The sequence below is a fragment of the Amphiura filiformis genome, chromosome 3, assembly GCF_039555335.1.
Source record: "Amphiura filiformis chromosome 3, Afil_fr2py, whole genome shotgun sequence".
In the NCBI taxonomy this organism is placed as follows: domain Eukaryota; kingdom Metazoa; phylum Echinodermata; class Ophiuroidea; order Amphilepidida; family Amphiuridae; genus Amphiura; species Amphiura filiformis.
In genome coordinates, this window is record NC_092630.1 from 11,889,444 (window position 1) to 11,913,615 (window position 24,172).

General features: G+C 36.2%; 1 protein-coding gene across 1 annotated transcript; it reads right to left on the minus strand.

Moving 5' to 3' along the window:
• Positions 1-252: 252 nt before the first annotated feature.
• LOC140148038 (uncharacterized) lies at positions 253-22,299 on the minus strand. Its single transcript, XM_072169876.1, has 4 exons — positions 22,247-22,299; positions 19,662-19,826; positions 5,362-5,515; positions 253-1,044 (listed from the first exon to the last, which is right to left on the minus strand). The coding sequence occupies exons 1-4, from the start codon at positions 22,287-22,289 to the stop codon at positions 981-983; spliced, it is 426 nt and encodes a 141-aa protein (XP_072025977.1). The 5' UTR covers positions 22,290-22,299; the 3' UTR covers positions 253-980.
• Between the last annotated feature and the right edge of the window lie 1,873 nt (positions 22,300-24,172).

Consider the following 24,172-nt stretch of genomic DNA (forward strand, 5'->3'; position numbering starts at 1 on the left):
AGATCAGGAACATCTATACCTCTTACTAGTTTGACATCGATTCATTATATGCCCCTCGTTTTGTAAACAACACTTTCGTACCTTGAAAGTATCTTACTGGTTTTTAGATAACACAAATTGATGTTTTGTTAGACTTTAAAAAGATATATCAAAATCTATACACTTAAATACACATGAAATGTGCATCAAATGTGGCTGGCTGTTCGTTTGAAGTAGACTTTTTATTGATTACGGGTGCATTCGTTTTTCAAATACATTCAATTTGTTTGGATGGTATAGGTGAATATTATCAACTTTTCCAGAGCAGCAGAACATAATTTGTAGTTGACACACGCTTACTATCATTTTATTATTCATTCACTGTCTCTTCCTTCATCTTTAAAGAAGTTTAACAGGGAAAGCTATATTGTCCAAGAACACGAAAGATCATGGGCTAAAATGTTTATTTAAATTAAGTAGTTTTGCAGTATTACATTCAACATCCGCTGTCCATGCGTGCTTGATTTTATAGCATGCTTTACATATCACATGATATGGAAATATATACCATGAAAGTTACCGCGAACAAGGTAGACAATAGAGAGATTGCGAAATTTACGTGAAACGTGATACGGGAACGGCAACCGCATGCTACACTAGTCGAAAATAAGTTAGTATGCCCTCTAGAGGGTGAAATCCATTGTGAAGTGGTCAATCGTAGAATTCCCGCAAGGCGGTCACGTTGCGGTTGGTAGCAAAATAATGACAAAAAAAAGGCATTACAAAATGCAGAAAAATGTTATGTTTGTCATGTTATGAAGCAATTCAAAGTATCCAAATACTTCGGGTTGAAGGGAATGAAGCTTGTTGATCCAGAATTTCTCGCACTGCTGTCGTCTAAATTTGGATTGCCGACCAAGGGATTCATAATATTCAATACGAATAAGATTACGAAAGCCATGCCATCTCGTCTGCAGAATAAAGATGAGAATGAACTTGTTTTACATTAGAATGCGACGTGGATGTAAAAGAGTTCCATTGACGCGTTTGTACACATTCATATACCTGCAAAAAACAAACACAATGAGTTCATAAGTTATGGAGGGTATATTTTAGGCTTATCTCCACCCCGTATATGTTTTGTCGGGCCTTTAGCAGTCAGCTACCTGCACAACCGATTCTATTGTTCTGCAAGGCTCACTCAGTCATTTAATGAGGCAATACAAACGATCGAAATTGGTGTTGAAATGAGCAAAATTTCGAGTTACACCTTTTCAGTGTAAAAATTTTTTCTCAGCCAAATGAAAAGCAATAATTTTCATTTTTTCAGTAAATGGCTGGAAAAACTATAATGCTTGATACTGATTTTTTTTAAAATCCTGGTGTTAAACTTAGGCCTGAAATTCAGTCATTTAGTGTAAGATATTCGATTTTTATAGGCTTCAGCTCGGCCCGCGAGCTTTTTCTTGGATCAACCTTTTAGCTTTTCAAAGTAATATAGTTCGCTAATGAAGGATTTTCCCCAACTTTCTAAAGCACATCACCGTGAGCTATATATCATAGTTTTGTCAGAATTTCCGTTTTGATTTCACCATCTTTCACTGTCGGCTGAAAAAATTTCTAAATCAACACGTGAAATCTAAAGGCTAGTACTAGCATTGTGGATCGATATCCCTGGGTTTAATAGGAATACCGGCATGGCTATAGTGTTGCCAGAACTTCAATATAGCAAAGAAATTCCCAGACCTATAGCGCTCCTACTGATCATGTTTAACCAGAACACCCAATTGGGGATTTAATCGCTGGTCGGGCAATTTGCTTTCAATGAAAAATTGACCTGGATAACAACAAAGGAAATATCGACTATTTCTGCTGGTTGCTCTCGAGATAAAAGTACTCACCATTGCCTACTTTTACTTAGTTTGACATTTTCGGACCATGAATGGAAAAAGGGTAAAACAAAACGGAAATTCTGACAAAACTATAACATATAGACCCACACGATGTGCTTTACAGAGGTGGGAAATATCTTTCTTTAGCAAACTATGTTAGTTTGAGACGCTAAAACATGAATTCCGTAAAAAGCTCGCAGGCGAATTCAAGGCAAAAAAAAAAAAAAAATATCACACTAAAAGACACAATTTGATGCTTAATTTTAACACCAGGATTTAAAAAAAATGTATATCCAAGCACCAAGTTTTTAACTGACATTACTGAAGAAAAAAAAATATTGCTTTATATTTGACCGAGAAAATTAATTTCATAGCAAAAAGGTGTATCTCTGAATTGTGCTGATTTTTACATGTATCGATCGACTTTTAGCGCGACTAAGCATTTCTAAAGAATTGGTTGTCCAGGCGGCAGACTGTTAGGGCCTTTATTTATAGTTTTTACGTTGAATAAAACCACTAAATTGTTAGCAATGCAGTTAAAACATTTTCCCCATGGACAATCACAGATTCTTCTATGGGCTTCAAATCCGCATTTTTGGAGAGGAGTCAAGATAATTCAACCATAGGGAAATAGCTTATGGTGAAGGCAAGTCATTTTTGGGGCAGTTACTTGGTCGGTTCTTTTCAGAGCCACTGAATCTTCAGTAGGAAAGGTGCTCTAGTACAGACTTGACATTTAATAAGGGAGGAGCTTAAAATATAGCCCTTCAACATAGCTCTCGAACTAAGAAAGTCTGAACGTCCCCCACTTGGGTCAAATGTTATAACCTTACGGTACAAAAACAACTGCGCGGATTTATGGTCGTTCAATGAACTTACGCTGTTTATTTATGTACATTAAGTTTATAAACCTTAGCCCCAGGGGGCATTCAAATTTTTCCAAAAGCTCTGCAACTTTTAAATTCGAAAATGTGATTGTTGATATCGATCACAAATCGCTAGCATGGTCTAACGCCAAATCACACCGACAACTTTCTGTTATCAGAGCGGATAACTAGTGTATATAGACGAATCTAACGAGCCAAGTCATGGTCAGGATTTGGTCGGCCATATTAGGGTCCCCGCATGCACCAATCAGGTGTTGTGAGTGCCAATTGGGTGGATTAAACCCGCTTAAAATTCGATGTGAGATTCTTTTGTGTTGTAAGCTGTCATCATTCTTTTGTCTACGTGTAACCAGCGACGTAGCTGGGATTTTTTTCCAGGGGGGCAAGCCTGTATGGAGCGGGGGCCCAAATCCACCATACAAAAATGGGGGTAGGTGCGGGTGGTGCGACGCACCCCCATCGAAGAGAAAGAAGACTGTAGTGGAAGAAGTGCTCACGTGCCAAAATACTAGTTCTGAGAAAATGGGGTCGAAAGTTTTGAAATTTATCTGCTGATCACAAACTTTATTATTTTGTACTAAAACTTGCAGGAGTAATTTTATATTCACTATTATTCTTTTACAGCTATAAATAAATACTTTGTTACTTATTGATTTTCTATAATCAATAATCGATATCTTGCACTTGAGTCTTTTTTCCACTACAATCAGTGGTCAGCTGTAATGGATTTTTCTCAAAATTGAATGGCAATATAAGTTAGAAGTATATATTTTTGGAATGTCCATATAGAGAGGAACAATTTGATGTATCATTTGTGTAAACCGGATGTTGCTTAAAATTTGACCTCGTTTGACCTTTGGTTGACCTTGAGCTTATAACTCCTTAACTAAATGTTGTAGATATGACAAACCATATATTTTTGTAATCCTTGTGACCCAACGAGCAATTTGACACTAATTTGATAGTGATCAGACCAATATGAAAATTTGACCCCAGTTGACCCCTCACGTGACCCCTATTTCTGAGGGGTCATATTGGCCAAAATTTTGAGAAAAAAATTGCTAAACCCCAAAGACTTCAAAACAGTCAATAACTCATTTTCGTCAAAATGGCACTTGAGTACATTATCCACTACGGTCTTACACTTAGTGTACTTTCAAAGAAAAGTACACTTTCAAATATATCACAGAAAAATAAAAAATAAAGGAAATAAGGCAATACAGAAGGAAAATGGTAAACTGGGTTATTACTTTTTCAAAAAAATTGCGCGCTCCACGAGAAAAATTTGTTTTTTTATTACTAATTTGATCTTAATAGATATGAATTTTGGCCATAGTTCTTGCTAATTTCCTGGTTAAAGTGCGCGCTTAGCGCGTTAAAAATGTCCAATTTCAGACAATTTTAGCCCAAAATTAAGGTATTAAAAATGAATGAATTGCAAAATTTTTCAATGTTACCATATTTCGGTCCAAAACGTGGTGTTTTGGGGAACATACCTTAGGCTATTTTAGGGGCCTGGACCCGTACCCATCTGGTCTAATGGTAAATCCGGCCCTAAGTTTGAAATAGCTCAATGGTAAATGAATAAATCGGCCAATTTTGGTCGATACTGAACATTTTCGGTTGGGGCATGCAATACAAGAAACATGTCGGACACAGCCTTCTTGACCACCTTTTTCGACTTTTCTTTTGGGTTGGCTATTTTATTGTTTTATTTGTTTTAGTCAATATACTGCTCCCATATAGGTGCTTTTGTGCAATTAGCATTTCAAAAGATTTCTATTTCTTTGTCTTCAAGAAGTCAAGTATATTATCGACTATATTTATAATGGCACTACATACTACTACGTAGGCGTATGGATTCCCTCTTTCTCAATCCCTTCTCTCCCCATCTTTTTCCTCTCTCTCCTCCTTTCTCTTTTTTCCCGGGGGGGGGGGCAAATAGACATTTTTTGCCAGGCTTATTATTGATAATAATCGTATGGTATTGCATATCGTATGGATTCCCCATCTCATTTCCCCTCCTCTCCCTCTCTCCCCCTCTCTTTTCACCTCCTCTGCCTCTCTCCCCTCTCTTTCTTCCTCTCTCTCTCCTTTTTCCTCTTTTTTCCTTGCGCTAGGGGGCGGGGCCCAAATAGGCTATTTTTGCCAAGGGGGGCAATCGCCCACCCCCCCCCGCCCCGGCAGCTACGCCACTGCGTGTAACACGGGTGATAGAATGCAGTTTAAAATACCCTTCAAGGCCGCATCATTTCACATTTTAGGTGAGATAGTTGGGTCCCCGTCGCGCCTATGGCCGCCATTGAGGTGCAGGAATACGTGAATTTGGATTCGTCTATACGAAAGTATAGAGGTTGTCCACTTTACTCATGTGTTTCTTCTAACAAAAGGCGCTGGTTCCCGTAGTATTCCTCATTCAAACCAATTCAATGCACGACCTCGGAGTTACCTGCATGACTCTGGCGGGCTATTTTGAAACAGTGATGGCTACACATGCAGGTACTTCTTTAGAAAGTCCTAAACAAGGTATAGCAGTCGCTGATAGGATATGCAGCTTATATAACGCGGATTGCATTTAGATGATTGAAATCCGTCAAACTTACCGATCGGAACCAACGAGGGCATCTTCCTGGTACATACCGTCGATACCGTCTGCCCAAATCTGTCCGTTATTCTCACCGAATGCAGTAGTTGTGAATACTAACCGATTGATAGTGGGATTGCTTTCTGACCAATCGATCCAAGCCTGCTTAATTTCTGAACATAAAAGATGCAATATTAAGGTGGTACTACACCCCTGGCCAATTTTGTGCCTATTTTTGCATTTTTCTCAAAAATTATAGCGCATTTGTGACAACTAAGATATGTATATTATAGGGGCAAGGACTACAACTACTGCACTGGAAATTTTATTTCGGCACAGACAGCAGTTGTGGAGTTGCAGTCAAAATGAGGGAAAACCAGTATTTGATCAATAAATCAATAACTACTTGCCTTGAGTTGCTGAATTTTCAGAGCAATAGTTGTAGTCCTTGCCCCTACAACATGCATATCTTAATTGTCACCAATGCGCTATAATTTTTGAGAAAAATGCAAAAATAGGTACAAAATTGGCCAGGGGTGTAGTACCCCCTTAAAGCACACAGAGTTAGAATTCATATAATCATTAAAGTAAGTAGTATTTCGTGATCCTAGCATCCTCTTTTTATGACATTTTTAGGTAGATATCTACGAAAAAAGCTTATTCCCAAAATTTCAGTTGATACCGATTTTGCGTTTGTGAGTTATGCATGATTATGTGTATTACACTGCTTCATAGACAATGTGTTTAAAATTTCACGATATTTTTGCTAAACGAATTAATCTGCAAGAAATTTTTGGTACATAAACATTATGTAGCCAGAGGTTTCCAGTGATATAAAAATCTCAACTTTTTTGAGAAAAGTGGGGGATAATGCTGTGGATCACGAAATCACGATCACATAATGTGCCGTTTTACTATTACCCTTACTAATAGGGTAAGGAAGCGATATTTACGTTTATGCAACCAAGATGAACCTTACTTGTTGAACATTTTTGTAACTGCTTCACCCGATTTTAGTCACACTCCTTGTGTGAAAAAAAATGATTTGAATTGCTTTGTACCGGTTTTTACCCGATATATACCCAATGCATTGTTTTGACGAGGTAATGTGTGACTCAAATGACAGAACACAATGAGCAACAAAGACACCAGATCTGAAATGGGCTTCCCAGAAACCACAAAAATGTTCTTAAAATGTTTATTCAAAACAATTTAAGGGATGGGTTTATTTGTTTGTAAATGGAGGAGAAATGGGAGGATTTTGGCATGTTTGTTGTGATTGTTTGCCTAGCAATATTGATCACAAGTACACAATTGATGGTGCATATCAAGGACCAAACTCTATAGTTTTATATTTGAGCATGATCACTTCTGTAAGGTCATGGGAAATTATGTAAATCGGCTTTTATATTTGATGTTGCATATCGGCTCACGCACTTTTTTTTTGTACCCAGTATTTCACAAAGTCCCTGTACTCTGATGACCCTATGACTTTTTGCTGGTATGTTGAGTACTTTAAACAATTAATTATAGTACTTACCTCCTACTTTAGGAACATGCATATGCCTTAATGTATGTCGACCATGTCAACAACCCAGTGTAGTTTTACATGGTTGGAAAAGTCTATTTCCTTTCGCTATTTTGCCAATCATAATTCATAAATTGTCCAACTTTTTTGACAAAAAAGAGTTTTGCAACTATTCCGCCAGCAAGGAAACACAAATTTATGTGTATCCAGTGCGTCCTTTACGTTTAAATAGTTCAGTTTATTGTCAAGTTGTGCCTCTATACGCCATATTTACGGAACTGATGATACGAGCTGATACGGAATTTTTGAACCCAAATTTCTTGAAATATACATTACCTTTTCAACTTCTCGCCACGAAATTGGATTCATAAGAAGGTCAAATACAAGCCTTCCATTATGGCTGGTATCATCATCTCGATTGGTGTCTTGTGTTAGTATTATTCCATATTTTGCTGGTAGAAGTTCAATGAAACCCTCCATAATTCACGACTTCTGTCACTTGAAGTAGGCCCTATAAATCAGCCAACGAGTAGGAGGAGCAACAAAACAACAGCTAAAAATCATATTCCAGCAGCATGTAAATTTTTTGTGAGTTTTTTAATGACGAGTTATTATATGGTAGAATAGGAGTTAGAGCAGAGTGAGCTCTTTGGGATATGGGGATATGTTTGAAGTCGACATGGTCGATGGCGTGTGGGTGTGTGGATGTGGGTGCTACGCGGTGTGTGAGGTGTGGGGTGGGGGTGTGTGTGTGTATTAAGGGTTGCGTGGTGAGGAGTTAGAAGTGAGAGTTAGGATTCAGAGAGTCATGGGTTAAGGTGGCTGTGTACTCTCAGACATGCATGTAGTAAAAGTGCAATAACTTTGTAATTATTCGCGCAAAACATATAAAAGTATACATTTTTATGAAGGCAAGACATCAATAAATCTTAATATAAATACAGATTTGGGGTAAAAACAACAATTTTGAAGAAAATCACAAAAAAGTGAGTTTTTGGCAATATTTGTTAGGTACATCATAACAAAAAACACTCTTTCCAAAATATTTTATTTTGTTTTTAGCTCAATCTTGAGGCTCCATTCCAAAAACAGTTTTTTATTTTTTGATATTGGCCTTATTTTTTGAGATATTGACCATATAAGGCATCAAAATGAACTTTTTAAAATTCAAAAACGCCTATTTGCACAAAATGATGCCCAAAATCGGAAATAGACCAAAATATAAAAAATGAGAAAACCGTTTCTTGAGTCGATCATGCTTTTTACGATGATCATATTTGCTTACCTATAGATGCTGTATTTATTGAGTTATCGTGTACCTAAATCGTCATTTTACCGAGAAAATGAACATTGAAATAATGGCCGTTGAAGTTTAAAGTGGTCACATTTTGCACTTTCATCGAATCTCACAGGAGAATGCGACAGTTTTCGTTTTTGTAACTTATATTACGTGAACATCGGGTAAATCCACAGCCCCTTGAGAAGTTTGAGCGAAATCCATTCATAACTTGATATTTAAATCGGGGAAAGAACTTGAAAAAACCCACATTTTATCAGCTAAAACGGAGCCATTTGACCACTAGGTTTTTGTGAAATCAGTGCTTCCGTGGTGTTTCCATAAGATGCGCCGCGCATGCAGATAAGCGTCGCGTATGCGTCGCGTATTTGTGCGTTAACAAATTGCGCGATACGCAACGCGATGAGTTGTTGCGCGGGTGTACCTTGCTGGTACAACAAAGATTTTCTTTCCTTTTCAATTTCAAACACGAGTGGAATAGTGAAATAAAATCCTTAAAATATTGCAGTTGGAGTTTACAAATCTGGATTTTCATTCCTTGTATTTATAAAAAACATAACAAGGTACAAACATATCATAAAAACTCAATTTTGAGAAAGAAACAATGGCTAGAGTACACAGCCGCGTTAAGGTTTGGGGTTATAGGGCTAGGTTTAGGTTTAGGATTAAAGCTTAGGTTATAAGTTAGTGAAGTTTATGGTATAGAACAAAATTACTGGGTTTTGGACTAATGACCTCAAGAATATCGGCGTGTAACCCATAACTTACCACTGTCTTGAATATTAATTAAGTTTTATCCTAATTGTGAACAAAAAGAAAGACCTTCATATTGCATGAATGTTTAATTAACTGAAACATTTAACCTCAATGACTTTATGAAAATAATGCCACCAGTTAAGGGCAAAAATCAGGAATGCATAAAGTGACGACGTTTGAACGTGAAATTTTAACGTTGATATTTCCCAAACCTTTTTTTTTACATATTTGTGAATTTTACACGTGCCCCATGTCACCTTATTGGAATCAAATAAAGTTGCTGTTTTTATAGAGGATAACGGATGAATTTTTATTTATTTATTTATATATTTATTTATTTATTTATTTATTTATTTATTTATCATTTATTTATTTATATATTTATCATTTATTTATTTATTTATTTATTTATTTATTTATTTATTTATTTATTTATTTATTTATTTATTATTATTTAATTAATTAATTAATTAATTAATTAATTAATTAATTAATTAATTAATTAATTAATTAATTAATTAATTAATTAATTAATTATTTATTTATTTCATTTACCTCATCATTTCGGCTTTAAATGTTATTACGTATATTATTTCATCATCTTTCAAGATTCAAATTTGACAAGAATTTCACATTATGGTGTTAAATGTTGTACATTCCTGTTATAAATAACTATCATGTGGAAGACCAGTAAATTAAGGTGAAACTGTTTCTGCTATACGTGTCTGTCTATTAGAAAATTAATAAAAAATGAAATGTAAGTCCTCAACTTCGCACAGGTGCTATCACACAAAGCACACATCACTCCGAACATTTTAAGCCGAAATGATGAGGTAACCACATCCAAACACAAGCCCCCACCCATACATGCATCATCATGTTACGTCTAAAAACACACCACATTTCGCCATAATATATTCTAGAAACGCTTGCTGTTGGAATAAGAAAAATTTTAATTGTAATTATTGCACAGGTCACGGCGACCCTGTGACCTTTCCGGAAAAAGCCGAGTAGCAGGTTTTTCAAATAAATATTTTCTGTGTAAAAACTGTACCATCAGATAGGTAATGGATAATATGAATATTAACTGTTCATCTATCACAACAATTTTTGATAACAACTTGCGTCACAATTGATCTAGTATAGAAGGTAGAGAATTTATTTCAATCTTATATACGCCATTTTTTTTTTGGAATTAAGTGAAAATTAATTCTGTAAAAACTGCATTTTTTTAATGTAATTTTCACATTAGACCCGACAAAAGATTACCATTTTGTTGTTATGATAATCTAATCTTTTGATTTTGTAAATAAAATTAGGGGTCTAATGTGGATTTAGGATGCAAACTGGAACAATCCAATCCCTTGTCAAAATCATTTGCTTAATGGAGTTCGGATGCACTTCGTAATACAACTTCCGCCACTGCGGGAAACCACATGCACAGCAGAGCACATGGCCGATATCAAAATCGATTTTATGTATTGTGTATGTAGGCCTATTCATAGGACCCTCGTATTAATTGTCTCTATGCGCTTGAGAATTCAACAATATAAATAATGGTATAGCTTTATTATAATACACATTAATGTTTTAAGCAGATAAAATTCCAAAATATGATGCAGTAATGAAGTTGCGATTTATTAATATTATAGGTATAAATTTTCACGATGACACTATCAAGTTCTTCGTGGTCGAGCGGTCTAAGGCGCTGGACGTATGGTATACGTGATACTAGCCAAAGCGGTGAGCCGTGAGTTCGAACCCCGCCTCTGCCAAACTTTTAAAGAATTAAAATTAAAGTTTTACTTTTTAAAAATTTCATATTGGGGAAATGTGACTGGGAGAATTTATGTATGGCGTGGAGTGGTGTAGTCTAAAAACGTGCAAAACTCTGCAAACTAACTCACAACTCCCCAATAAATGATTTCCCAAAAATGCAGATTAACGCTGTCCGGTCACCCATGTGTGTCCAAATTGCACATCTTGAATTGAGACCAAGACATGCTGTTATCTCAATTGTTATACCGTTCCGGTTGGTTTATTACCTACCATTGCCTACGAGATGCAGTTCTAAGGTGACAGAGGGACAGGTCTGCAATTCGATTCCACAACCATTCATACCTTTCATCTGTTTTATTGTATTATCGTGCGAATTGCTCCGTGGTACCTTACGGGTACCTGAATTTTATTTGAATGAAGATGACTCTGTCATGCTCGACGTCATATTGCATAATTTCTATACAGTATGCAATAAACCAACCAGAACAGTATAACAATTGAAATAATAGGCAGTTCTAAGATAGGTTAAGGCATGGGTTCATTAAAGTAGCGTTCTCCGAAAAGTTTTTCGATAAATTCATTAATTTCTCAAAAAGTAAAAATCTCAGTTTAATAAATAACGGTTAAAATGAAAGCCATTATTGGGGGCCTAATTATCGTATCATTATAATAGGTCTGGCACCAATGCAAGCATTTGTTTCGGTGTCCCAAATTCATAGTAAAATATGCTGACGCTATTTTTACAAATCGCCTGGAATTGCATATTTAGGTTTTAGCGATTGCTGAAAAAAGACGGGTATATTTCTGAAAAGCGTTTCCGCTTGGAATGTAGATGCCTATTGTGGAGCTTAATGTCCGTGATTTTAATTTATAAGCTCTTTCATTGACAATTTGCAACGTCTTTTGCACACCATGCGGGTCGCCTGCTTGAATCCCGATATTTTAAAAATTATGTTTTTTTTAAACCAAACAACTAGCAAAAAGAGTTCTCTAAACTGTCCTCTAACCGCAGATAACATTAGATCGACTGTGCTATCGGTAGAATTTAAACGAGAATCAAAAGTGTTCGCCAAAGTCATGTAAATATGGACTATCGCGGAATATGGCGTTTTAGTAAAAAGTTGCATTTTTGCCAGTGATTATTCTGTTCTTGCTACGAAGAACATTATGAACTTACCTCAAACGTAGAACATAGTTGGCAAATATATTCCGGTTCGACTATGACTTATTCCAGATCCTTGATATTTGCTATTGGCAAACTTATGAGCATATTTGTATTTTGTAAAATGGCGAAAATATTCCAAAACTGACTACTCCACCAGCCATACTTTAACATCTAGTTACAACGTGTCATGCTGTCCTTTCCGATTTTGACAGAATGCCGTAAGCGTATTGGAATTCATATTCTGTCCTATTGATTTGAAACAATTGATTCGAACCAACGTCCTTGATTCTACTGTAATGTGTTCAGAAGTTTATGGATCTTGATCAATTGTGCAACAGCTGTGCTCAGTCTGTCGTATAATAAGCGTCCCTTTGTTATTTACATTTAATAAATGATTGGGAAATAAAGAGAGTTTATTATCGTGAGTTCTATATATGTTTTTTGGTTTAGTTTATCACTATGCACAGCTCCAAGATATAATATATAGTGCGTTTATTTTTTTTAATTCATCCCATTATTTTGGCTTCAAATGGACATAAACCATTTTTTACAGTTATTACTGATATTATTTCTTGACTTTTGGTAAACCGAAATAATAAACTATAAAACCATTAACTTATGGAATATATTTCCTATATGGCGCGTGAAAGTCGATTCCGAGTTTATCGTCCCCCGCCCGCGTCACTTTTTGGAAACCAAAAATACCCGTGTCAAATTTTCAAAAATGCCAAAATAATTCATTATTTCCAAAGTATCAGTGTTTTCACCAGTTTTAGCAATTGGAAACATGTATTTTTGTTTGTAAAACATATATTCATAACTTGGAAGCAAAACCAGGCTCTTTTCTAACTTTCCTAGTCCTTACCCATATGAAAACATGTTTATAAATCACATGTATGAGTTTGGCTTTAAATCAACACGCATTTTATAGGTCAATAATGAAATCTGATGAAATAGTGAAAAATGAAAAAGTCACCTCACCAACCTGGAAAAAAGGACGATAAACTCGGAATTGACTTTCATGGGCCTAATCTATACTGTCATGTTGGTACAAAGTAGAGCATTTGAGATTGTTCATCAGGTGGTAAAAGTTGTTCCTGAGAGCATCTTAAGTCCCGCTGCCTTCAAATTTCAAGCCGTAACAGTATCAGAAATGTTGAATGATACCAGGCAGCTGTTAATTGCCTAACCCACCCCTCCCCCATAAACCCCGGGCCATAAACACAACACATGCCCCTCACATCCACACATCTCACTCTGCTTTCACTTTGCAATGGCGCTTATAACTCCCCATTAAGAACTCAGGAAATCATTTTGTATTCTTACATGTCAAAACTAAGCATAAGCCTGTCATTATCTTGCTATTCGGGGGAGCACTTCAATTATATGAGATCTACTAATGACGCCTACTAATTTCAAAAGACTATTCGGCAACATAATCAGTGATAAATATAATAAAAGTTGTAAATGAAACAATAAAAGCGTCTGAATCAGGATGACGATAGATCCAATGGGAAACAAGTGTGTGTGGGGGTGTGTGGGGGTGTGTGGGGGTGTGTGTGTGGGGGGGTGGGGTGGTGGATGACAAACCATGTGATCTGGGTGGTAGCGAAAGGGGGGGTCTTAATTCAGTGATCCCAGCGAAAGTATAAAATGGTAAAACAAATTTAAATTGTATATAAAATGCCTAAAAGTGAAGGATAAATCATTAAAATTGTCATTAGATATTTTAAAACGTTTTGGCAAGAACCGAGGAAAGCAGCAGTATTGATAAAGTTTAAGCCCCGTTCAAATGCTGAGCCCTGTCCTATATTTTGTTAATCTTTTAAATCAGTTATCTCCTCTTGGGATTGTTCTTCATTGCCAATGCCATGATTGCTTTTTATAGTCTGGTACAACAGTACTGTTATAATATGTTTGACATATTTTGGATTTTAGTATATTTTGATGTTTTTCATAGTGCAATAGTATTTTGGTCAAATTAATATTTGCGTGCAATATGATGCTTTTCTGATCTAATACTTTTTTCCCTATAGATGCAATTTTGATGTATTTTAAAATTTCTTAAAGTGTTTAATATTTTTAATATTTATATGCATGTTCAAATAAGTAATTTTACATGTAATTTGGCCGTTTGGCCACGATATGTGAAAAATAAAATACCGAATATAATAATAATATCTGATTTCTCTACATACTATGTGGAGAAATTACAGATTCATGTAAAATAACTTATTTTGTCTTTAATACAGGGCTTAATGTTTGCATATCGAAACTAACAAAGGTGCTGGGCAAGGTGCTAAAATCTAAATTTTGCTGATTCATGGATTTCTACATTCTCCGGATGAAATTACTGAACAGGCTTTTTACAGCCCTACATAGGCCTACTACGCATCAGTCACCTTCGCCATCCTAGAAAATAACGCCACTGAGCCATTATGGACGTCCCCCCGGACAAGACAAATTTCAATACCATTTAAAGCTCGAGGTACTTGCCCACTGAAGCATGATTAATAGCTGCTAGTATTGCATAATATTGTAAAGCGTTTTCTATCGGAAAAAATATAGTCTGGTCAGTACTAAAAGCGCAGAGTGATTTAAAAATATTACTATAGTCTGGTCAGTACTAAAAGCGCAGAGTGATTTTATTTATTGCATTTTTAATTAAAAGAACCACTTTTTAGGTAAGTTACACAGCTGAACTTGTGATAGTATTGAGATACAACAATATCATGGTATAAACAAGAATATGTTCCTTTGGTAAACATTTCTATTGTCTCTACCCTTAAGAAGAATATAACGTCACAATTCTGTATTATTATTCAAGGTTGTAACGTGTGTCTATGCTGTCATGTAGGCCTACCTGGCAAGACACGCCCCCGGTACAAACAGATGAAATTTGTAGAAAAGCGTGATTATGACAAAAACATTAAAAATGATACTTTGAGGTATTGTTTTTTTAATTTTTGTATGGCAGATCATACATACACATGTGCTGAGGTCAAAAAGGTAAAAATTTTGTTTTTGACCCCTGACTCACCTGTCATTCCAAACAACCCCTTAATAACATTTAAATTGTCGGTCATATTAAGACTATGAATACGTTTTCAAAAAGTTATTGTAAAATATTTTGAGCAAACGTTTTCGCAAAATATTTTGACAACAGTTAAAGGAAGGTGACCTGATATATTTGGAAAATCGAATTCTTTGAAACTTACCTATAATATAAAATGTCGTCCCTTTCAAACATTCATGCATAAAGAACATATAAATGTCCCTTGCAAATGTGACTAATTCCTTATGGAATTACTGACATTGTATACAGCGTGATTTTGGTAGTCTACAGTGTTTTTATTAATGATAATCATCATGATCATGTAATAAATTGATATTAAATGAGAGATCCTATTTTCCTCATTAACATATTGAAATTAGAAGTTCCAAATCGGTGTATTTCCGAAGATATGAAAAAAAACTGTTGAATTAATCTAAAATATGGTATACCACATTTGAGACTAATTCGACAGTTTTTTCTGATTTCTTCGGAAATATACCAACTTGGAACGCCTTTTGATGGGGTAAAGTGAGGGGATGAGGTTGTCAATCAGGTTACCCACCTTTAACTATGCTAGAACATTATGCATCACTTTTTCAAAAATGTATTATAAAATGTTATAAAAACGTTTTTATACCCTTTAGAACTCAACATTTTAAAATTTTTCTGTAAAACGATGTGTGTTAGCTAGGTTTAGACGCCTACTCAGTGATCTGCTCATACGGAGGATCATAAAAATCATAAAAATTCAGATTTTGGCACCTTTGTTTATGACCACTGCAAAGTGACGAATTACTATTATTTTGAGTTAACGGCGTTTTAAACCAGTGGCGTAGCGTGTGTCGTCACATGGGGGGGGCACCGAACATGATGGGGGGGCACAAGCCTTTTTCGGCAATTTTCCCGTGGCCCTATGACGCTACGCCACGCCACTGTTTTAAACTCTTGGTACTCTTCCATTGGTCCGTCTAAAATTGATTAGTCACTCTGCCGAATTCACAACAATATGTTGTGTTAACATAGCCTGTTAGTGGCTGAGCGAAAAGCCATGTATTTAGAACATGTAATTTCTCTACTTAAGTAGAAAAATTAGCTACTGAATGGGGTTTTAATTTTGTCAACACTGGTGTTTTCCTTGTTTATGTTTGCAATTTTTCATTTCAAAAACACCCATGACTTATCGTTCACTTTGAGGCAATTTATACACAATTAAAATAAGTAAATGAGCTCTGAATTGAGCCATTGACCAGTGACATGATGAGTAGTGATTAAAAAAAAATTATTCCAAATCTACTATATAGGCCCAAAAAGACTATTTAAAGTTTATTATGAAAAATACATAATGTAGATTAAAATGAGCAAAATATACTTCTATCGTGTTTGTACTACATATATAGCCAGTCTCAGCTAAATAGTCATTAAAAATAGGTATTTGGCTAATTAACTTGCTTTCAGTTTTCAGCGCGGCCTTATTGGAGTTAGCAGAGCCAAACGCCACCAACGGCAACGAAGTGGTCAATTACGAAAAAGGTGTATTGGATATCGTTGTGAAATGTTTCATGAAAACAAAACGATAAATGCCAATTACATAATTGTTTTCACACAATAGGCCTATCGATAATGAATGCAGCATTCATATAATTTGTTAAAAGCTAAAAAATTCAACCTAGTACCAAAATAAATATGCCCTCTTCCCCCAATTGCACTTTTTTCTCACCCTGTACATACCATTATGAGAAATTAAGTAATATTATGTTGGAGGCCAACGCCTTACAACATTGTGTTTCAGTTTTATCAATCGTATCACAACTATTGTCACAAATGTAGTTCGTTATTAAATGAACTTCTTTATGCATAAAAGATATCTACATATGATAACAAAGCGACCTGGCCACTAGTAGAATGGGACCAATCACACCTGGTTTTGGAACACCAACCAGAATCAAAAGCTGGCACTAAGCGCGTAGGGTTCAATCAAAGATCATCATCATCATCATCATCATCATCAGTCGGCTGCGGAGCAGGCGACTACAAGCTTTCTCCAACTATATGCGATCTTGGGCAAGCGAAACAATTTTGTTTGGCTGCAGCATCCCTTCAGTATCTCACAGGAGGTGCTGGACATACTGTAAGTACAGTGTGCGCGGCCGTCCCGGTTTCCTCTTCCCATGTGGTGGAATATAAAGCGCATATTCTTTCACAGGCTCGCCATCTTCAAGACGCAGTATATGGCCGAGAAATTTGAGTTGATGAATTTTGACTCTGGCAACCAGTGGAGTGGTGTTGGTCAGGTTGTAGATGGTTTCATTTGGAATCCGATCCACACGCTTGATGTTTAACATGACTCTCACTAGTGGAAATTTAGGATGAGAATTCTTTCAAAACGATGAGAATTGGACAAAAGTATGAGAATTGAAAATTTTCTCATTTCTATGAAATTTCTCATCCAAATGAATGAGAAATGTTAATTAACGTGTCAAACAACTGTCACATTGTTTTAAATGAGGAATTCATTTTTGTAAAAGTTTCTCATCCAAATGAATGAGAAATACTAATTAACCTGTCAACAACCTGACACAAATGGTTGTTTGACACTGAAATTAATGTGAGCTTCATTTTCTTATACACAATTATTATGATTACTTTGTTTTGATGCAAAACACATACATTACGTTATTTGTGTTCAAATAGGTGTATATAAAATGTAAGCCATAACCAGTATCGTGAGACATTGTTAATTTATCTCACAGATTTCATAATGGATTATAATTTTTTTAAATAAGAATCGATAAACCTGCCGTCATAGGTGTTATCTGAAATTTCAAAAAGGGATAAAAAAAAAACCGGGCGCCAATGAGATTCGAACTCTAGACCTCCTGATCACAATCCCAGTAACGCATATACTACACTGCAGGAGAACCGTTGTTAGCCGTGCTAATTTATTTCTAATATGTATAACAAGAATGACACAATAACGGTCTACCAACATAATAAATACATAATACAAAGGTAATATATATTTATTTTACATAAATGGTAGACCGTGGCAAGTTGGTTTAAATGGAGGAATAATAACCTATAAACATATCTCACACAAAAAGGTGTGTAAAGTGACCGTGTATAATCAAAATATATTTTAGATAAGATAAAATGCCGTATACGATCAAAACATGAGTTTTAATGAATGAATTCATTCCGATCGAAGATCAATAGCTCAATGTAGTAGCAATGAATATGCTAAAATCAGGAGTGATTGTTAACTTCTCCATAGGATGTTTTATTTGTATAATTTCCAACCTATTTAAATTTTTTATCCTCCCTCCCCCACCAATCAATGTTGGAGCAAACATAGAGCACATTAAAAATGCGGCGTTTGTTATACAACATTGAATAAGAGAGCGGGGAGAGTCATTAAACTATGGAAGCATCCCAGCAAATTATCACTTGATTGTAGTTATATATAGCACGCACGGATGACGGTTGAAACTTAAATTCTTCATTTAAAACAATGTGACAGGTGGTTGACACATTAATTAACATTTCTCATTCATTTGGATGAGAAAATTTACAATTCTCATACTTTTGTCCAATTCTCATCGCTTTGAAAGAATTCTCATTATAAATTTTCTACTTGTGTGTATAGCACATCAGGTTGACGGTTGAAACTCGCATTTTGCGCCCAAAATTGGTATCTTTCTGCGTGTTTCTACTGAGGGTAAAATTCCGGGCCATATATGCCGTGCCGTGTAAAAGGTCAGAGCCTCGCCTATATAGCAAGATGTTGCAAATGCATTGATTTTGTTTTCCATGTCCTTGGTAATTACCAAGCACCCGCACAGAAAGACAGTAACACACGTTGTCTGAAACAGCTTGATTTTTGTTTCGGTTGGCAGGGACGGGCTTCTCCAAAGGCGTTCCAGTTTCCAGACAGCTGCCCAGGCTAGTGCTTTTCTTCTTTTTAGGTCTCCAACACTAGAGCCCATCTTGGAACCCAAATACTTGAAGTCTGTGACATGGTTGATGGTACTACACATGGTTGATGCATGGTTGATGGATCAACACAGTGGTTAACTTGCTCAAATGTTGTTTAAACAATACCAAAGTATTTATCCTATTTCAAAGATTCAGAAAAAGTATAGTTTGACCTATATCCGACAAACCGGTTTTGTGTTATAAGCAAAAAGCCTGGATGGTCATTTTGTTTGAGGGGGGGACATCAAGTGATCAGAAACTAAAAGTGCTCCGATTTCAACGAAAATGGTCTCAACTTGTTCGTCATCATAAGAAACAAACTAGGTTATGGTCAAAGAAGATGTTCACAGCATCCAAAATGTTAGAACTGTGGCTAGCCCCCACAAAAAACATCCAAAAACTAACCACCCCGGGACTCCAAAAATAGCCCTACTTTAAACTAAATTTGACTATACAAATTTGTGGAAAACGATGTAAAATTTGCACTTGTTCGACAAAAAACTGAAAATACACCAAAATGGCTGAAAACGCACCCCGTGTATAAACTTAATGGCTGAAAATGCAACCCGAATCTATAGCACAACCACGTACGCTCATTTACATTATATACAACTCCCGCTTTCTCTGTGTAGGGCTGATACTAAGCCTCCTTTGGCTCTTATTCTTACATTTATCGTCATATATGGAAGTAGCATTTATTTGGACACTAATTAGTTTTATAATTTGAGTATTAAACTCTTGTTTTTCAAAGTAATTGAAATGTGTACCTTTTTTCCCAAAACAAGGTGCTTGGCCATCAATCACTATTACACTATCATCAGTGTAGAACTCTTGGACAAGGGCAGAATAATCACCCCTTTCGAAGCTTTCTGATAGTCTCGCAAAATGTGCATTGAGCTCATGTTTAAGGGAAGGATTGCCTTTGTTCGGTGCTGAAAAGATAAGTTAAAGGTTCATTTTAATTATTTAACGATGATATCATCATAATTATATGCAACAACATAGGCCTATATTTCACAAATGCCGAAAATGATATTGATTTTAATTACACTCAGTCATAATCAGGGTTAAGGTAAATTGCAAATAATTGCCAAATAATGAATGTTTAAGAATTTTTGACCTCACCAAATTTCCTTTTTGCATGAATTAAAGCATATCGCTCATGATGTTCTTTTAGTTTTAGTTTTAGTACCCAATGTGTACTTGATGCTTTTGTAAGTCGCATACATATCATCTCCTTTCACTCGTGCTCGCAACATGGTGTTATATATTTTAACAACCATGTCTTAAATTTTCATACATAGTCAATTCTGCATCATTTCATCTCGTAAATATTAGCAGAGGTGAATCTTTCGGTATTTGAATTCTCATACTACAGATCAAATCAATTTGCGCGGTTCCAACGCATGTAAAACACCGCTGCGCACTATAAGTTAACTAAAAAACAACCAACCAAACAACAAAACAAACAAACAAACAAAAAACAATCTGCGCATATCATATACCCTCTTGTGCAGTTTCCAATGATGGTTTCGAAATTCAAAATGACATGGCTCTGGTCTATTTGCAGTGGTGGTGCAACAGGGGTGGGGTGGAGGGGAAGGGGAAATGCCCCACTCAGATATCTTGCCCCCAGTCAGAAATCTTCCCCCATACAAAAACTCCACGTTAGAATAGCCAGTCTGGTTTCTTTTTAATTTTACTTTATTATTTCAGCTTTCAAAATTAACAGAAATTATTTTTGCTGTTATTATTATGTTAGCAGTTTGATTAAAGAATAACAAAATTAAAATTTGATTAAAGTCGTTCAATTTGGTTTTAAAGATAGTGTTACGAGTCGTACTTGACTCAAGGCCAAAATCACCTTTTACCCGAACTCACACGAATGCACAACACAAATACACTGTTCGTTTAAGCTAACAAAATCTAAGTCTTTAATTGAAAGCAAGTTTCGTTTGGTACAATATAATGACTACAAATGCACATATACATTAATCAAATATAATCACTCTTTATCTATTTTGTACTTAGCCAGCATTCTTCTTCTTGGTGATCATAAAGTTCTTGTAATGTTCTGGACGACTGATGTAATATATCCCTATTCACTTGTCCTGCGACAATCAGCGAAGTCCTTTGTACACTTGCATTGATAACTCCTTGCGTATAAAATCCTTACACGAAAATGGTGTTCTCCAAACACGTTTACAACTCCTTGCGCAATTCTCCTATACTAAACTCCTTGCGCCGTCCTCCTATGCTAAACTCCTTGCGCCGTTCTCCTATGCTAAACTCCTTGCGCCGTTCTCCTATGCTAAACTCCTTGCGCAGTTCTCCAAATTTAACTCCTTGCGCTGCTTTCTCCAAACTTGGTGCTATTTCCACCTTTCACACAATATCTTCAGGAAGCAGGACTGCGATGCAGTTGTCCCCACTTATTTTGACAGTTGCGTTGAATCAAAATACCAGACTTCAGCAAGTCGACAGAAGAATATATTTCCTTTCTTGGAAGAATAACGTTCTTTGACGTATTCTAGATCTTCTCCGACAACACTGGTAAATAGTAGTACTTTGACTACATAAAATATTTCTGGTTTGTAATTTCCTTTCTTTCAAGGAATTGGACTGTAAGCATAGCCCAGATCAACACTATCAACTGTGACAATAATTGTGTTTACATTTCTTATATATCAAGCATGGGAAAAACCCCATTCTATTATGGGCCATTTACTACCTTCACATTATGCTCAATCTGGGAAATTCCAAAGTCTTAATTATAACATTAACCTTTCACATGACATCACTTCTTGAGGGGAAATCCCATTACATCACTTCCTGAGGGGAATCCATATATGATGTCATCTCTTTACAATCTGAAGGGGGGTTTCCAAATATTCCAAATTAGATATGATTCCACTTGTTTAGCTCAATTTGAGAGGGGAATTCCCCTAAAATGTCATCACTCATGTAACTTTGTAAACAAAGATAAATCATCAAATTAAATTACTCAGGGCACATCACAATAGTCAAACTGCTTATTCTGTATGGGTAGGAATTGAAGGGTGTACAGACAAAGCAACCATTTTGAACATGCGAACATTCGTGCCTATTATTGAACATGCATAAGAAAACACCATTATTTTAAGTTGAATGTGTGATGTCTCAATATCACTGTCTGAACAATATGAGCCTGAAATATCGATAACCATCCACTGAATCTGCATGAATTTTAGTTTGCTTGTATTTTTGTTATTTTGTTATTCTTTTTTTTTTCTTTTTGCTTTTTTTTGCCTTTGGCTATGAATCCTAAAATTGGACGCTAAACTAGAATGTGTTGAAATATTACAAACATTACCTGTCAATTTTGAACACGTAATTTTGCCATCATTCATCTGCATGAGTTCCTCACAATGCTTAGTGCAACCCATATGGTAGTTAGGGGAAAAAGTTCACTTTGGTGACCACTCTCTGGCTAGTAAGGTTTGACGATTGATTCGACTTCTACGGACCATTTAGAAAAAAAATAGCCACCATGTCCCTCGCAAAAATCCCGGCATTTTTTGCTAGAGGCCAAAATCCAAAATGGCCGCCACCACCATTTTGAAAATTTAAGTTTTGAACCAGAGCACCTATAATCATGCACAAAGACACTTTTCGGATATGTCAAGTACAAGGATTCCGATTCTGACATTAGTTTGACATTACGGCATCATTTTCACCCAGAAATCCAAGATGGTGGCCGGCACCATCTTGAAAAATTTAGTTTTGAACAAGAGGACCTTAAATCGTGTACAAAGACATTTTTTTGGATAAGACGACCACAAGGATTTCAAATTTGATATTATTTTTACATTACGAACTCATATTTACCCAGAAATCCAAGATGGTGGCCGCCGGCGCCATCTTGAAAAAAATAAGTTTTGAACAGATTACCTAAAATTGTGTACAAAGACACTTTTTCTGGTAAGTCGACCCCAAGAAATCCGAATCTGACATTAATTTGACGTTACAAAATATTTTTGCCCAGAAATCCAAGATGGCCCCATTTGGTAGAGCGTAAATGTGATTTTTAAATGAGAGAAGAAGCATAAGTGTGTCATTTCCGCATTATCTGGGGTTCATGTCCCTTATATGGGGTTTAAACTGCCTTATCTTGGGTTTACATCCCTTATCTAGGGATAAGACGCCTTACCTGTGGTTTAGACGGCCTTATCCTGGGTTTACGTTCCTTACCTGTGGCTAAGATGCCTTAACCTTAGCATATCGCAGTCTAAACCCAGATAAGGCATCTAAACCCCAGATAATGCGCCGTAACCCCAGATAAGGGACGTAGACCGCCGATAAAGCAGTCCAAACCCCAAATAAGGCGCTTTAACCCTAAATGAGGAACATAAACCTAAGATAAGGCATCTAAACCCCACATAAGGTGCCCAAACTCTAGATACGGGTCGTTAACCCCAGATAAGGGTTGTAAACCTCAGATAAGACATCTAAACCCAAGATAAGGCGCCTTAACCCCAGATAAGAGACGTAAACTCAGATATGACAGTTTAAACCCCCGGTAAGGCGCCGTAACTCCAGATAAGGGACGTACACCTTATATAAACCAGTCCCAACCCCAAATAAGGCGCCTTAACCATAAATAAGGAACATAAACCTAAGATAAGAGAAGTAAACCCCAGACGGCGCCTTATCTGGGGTTTAGACTGCCATATCTGAGTTTACGTCTCTTATCTGGGGTTAAGGCGCCTTATCTTGGGTTTAGATGCCTTATCTGAGGTTTACGACCCTTATCTGAGGTTAACAACCCTTATCTAGAGTTAAGGCACCTTATGTGTGGTTTAGATGCCTTTTCTGGGGTTTATGTTCCTTATTTAGGGTTAAGGCGCCATATTTGGGGTTTAGACAGCTTTATCTGGGGTCTACGTCGCTTATCTGGGGTTACGGCGCATTATCTGGGGTTTACATGCCTTATCTGGGTTTAGACTGCGATATGCTAAGGTTAAGGCATCTTAGCCACAGGTAAGGAACGTAAACCCAGGATAAGGCCGTCTAAACCACAGATAAGGCGCCTTATCCATAGATAAGGGATGCAAACCCAAGATAAGGCAGTTGAAACCCCATATAAGAGACATGAACCCCAGATAAGGCGGATATGACACACTTATGCTTCTGCTCTCATTCAAAAATCAAATTTACGCTCTACCAAATGGGGGCCATCTTGGATTTTTGGGCAAAAATTATTTTGTAACGTCAAATTAATGTCAGATTCGGATTTCTT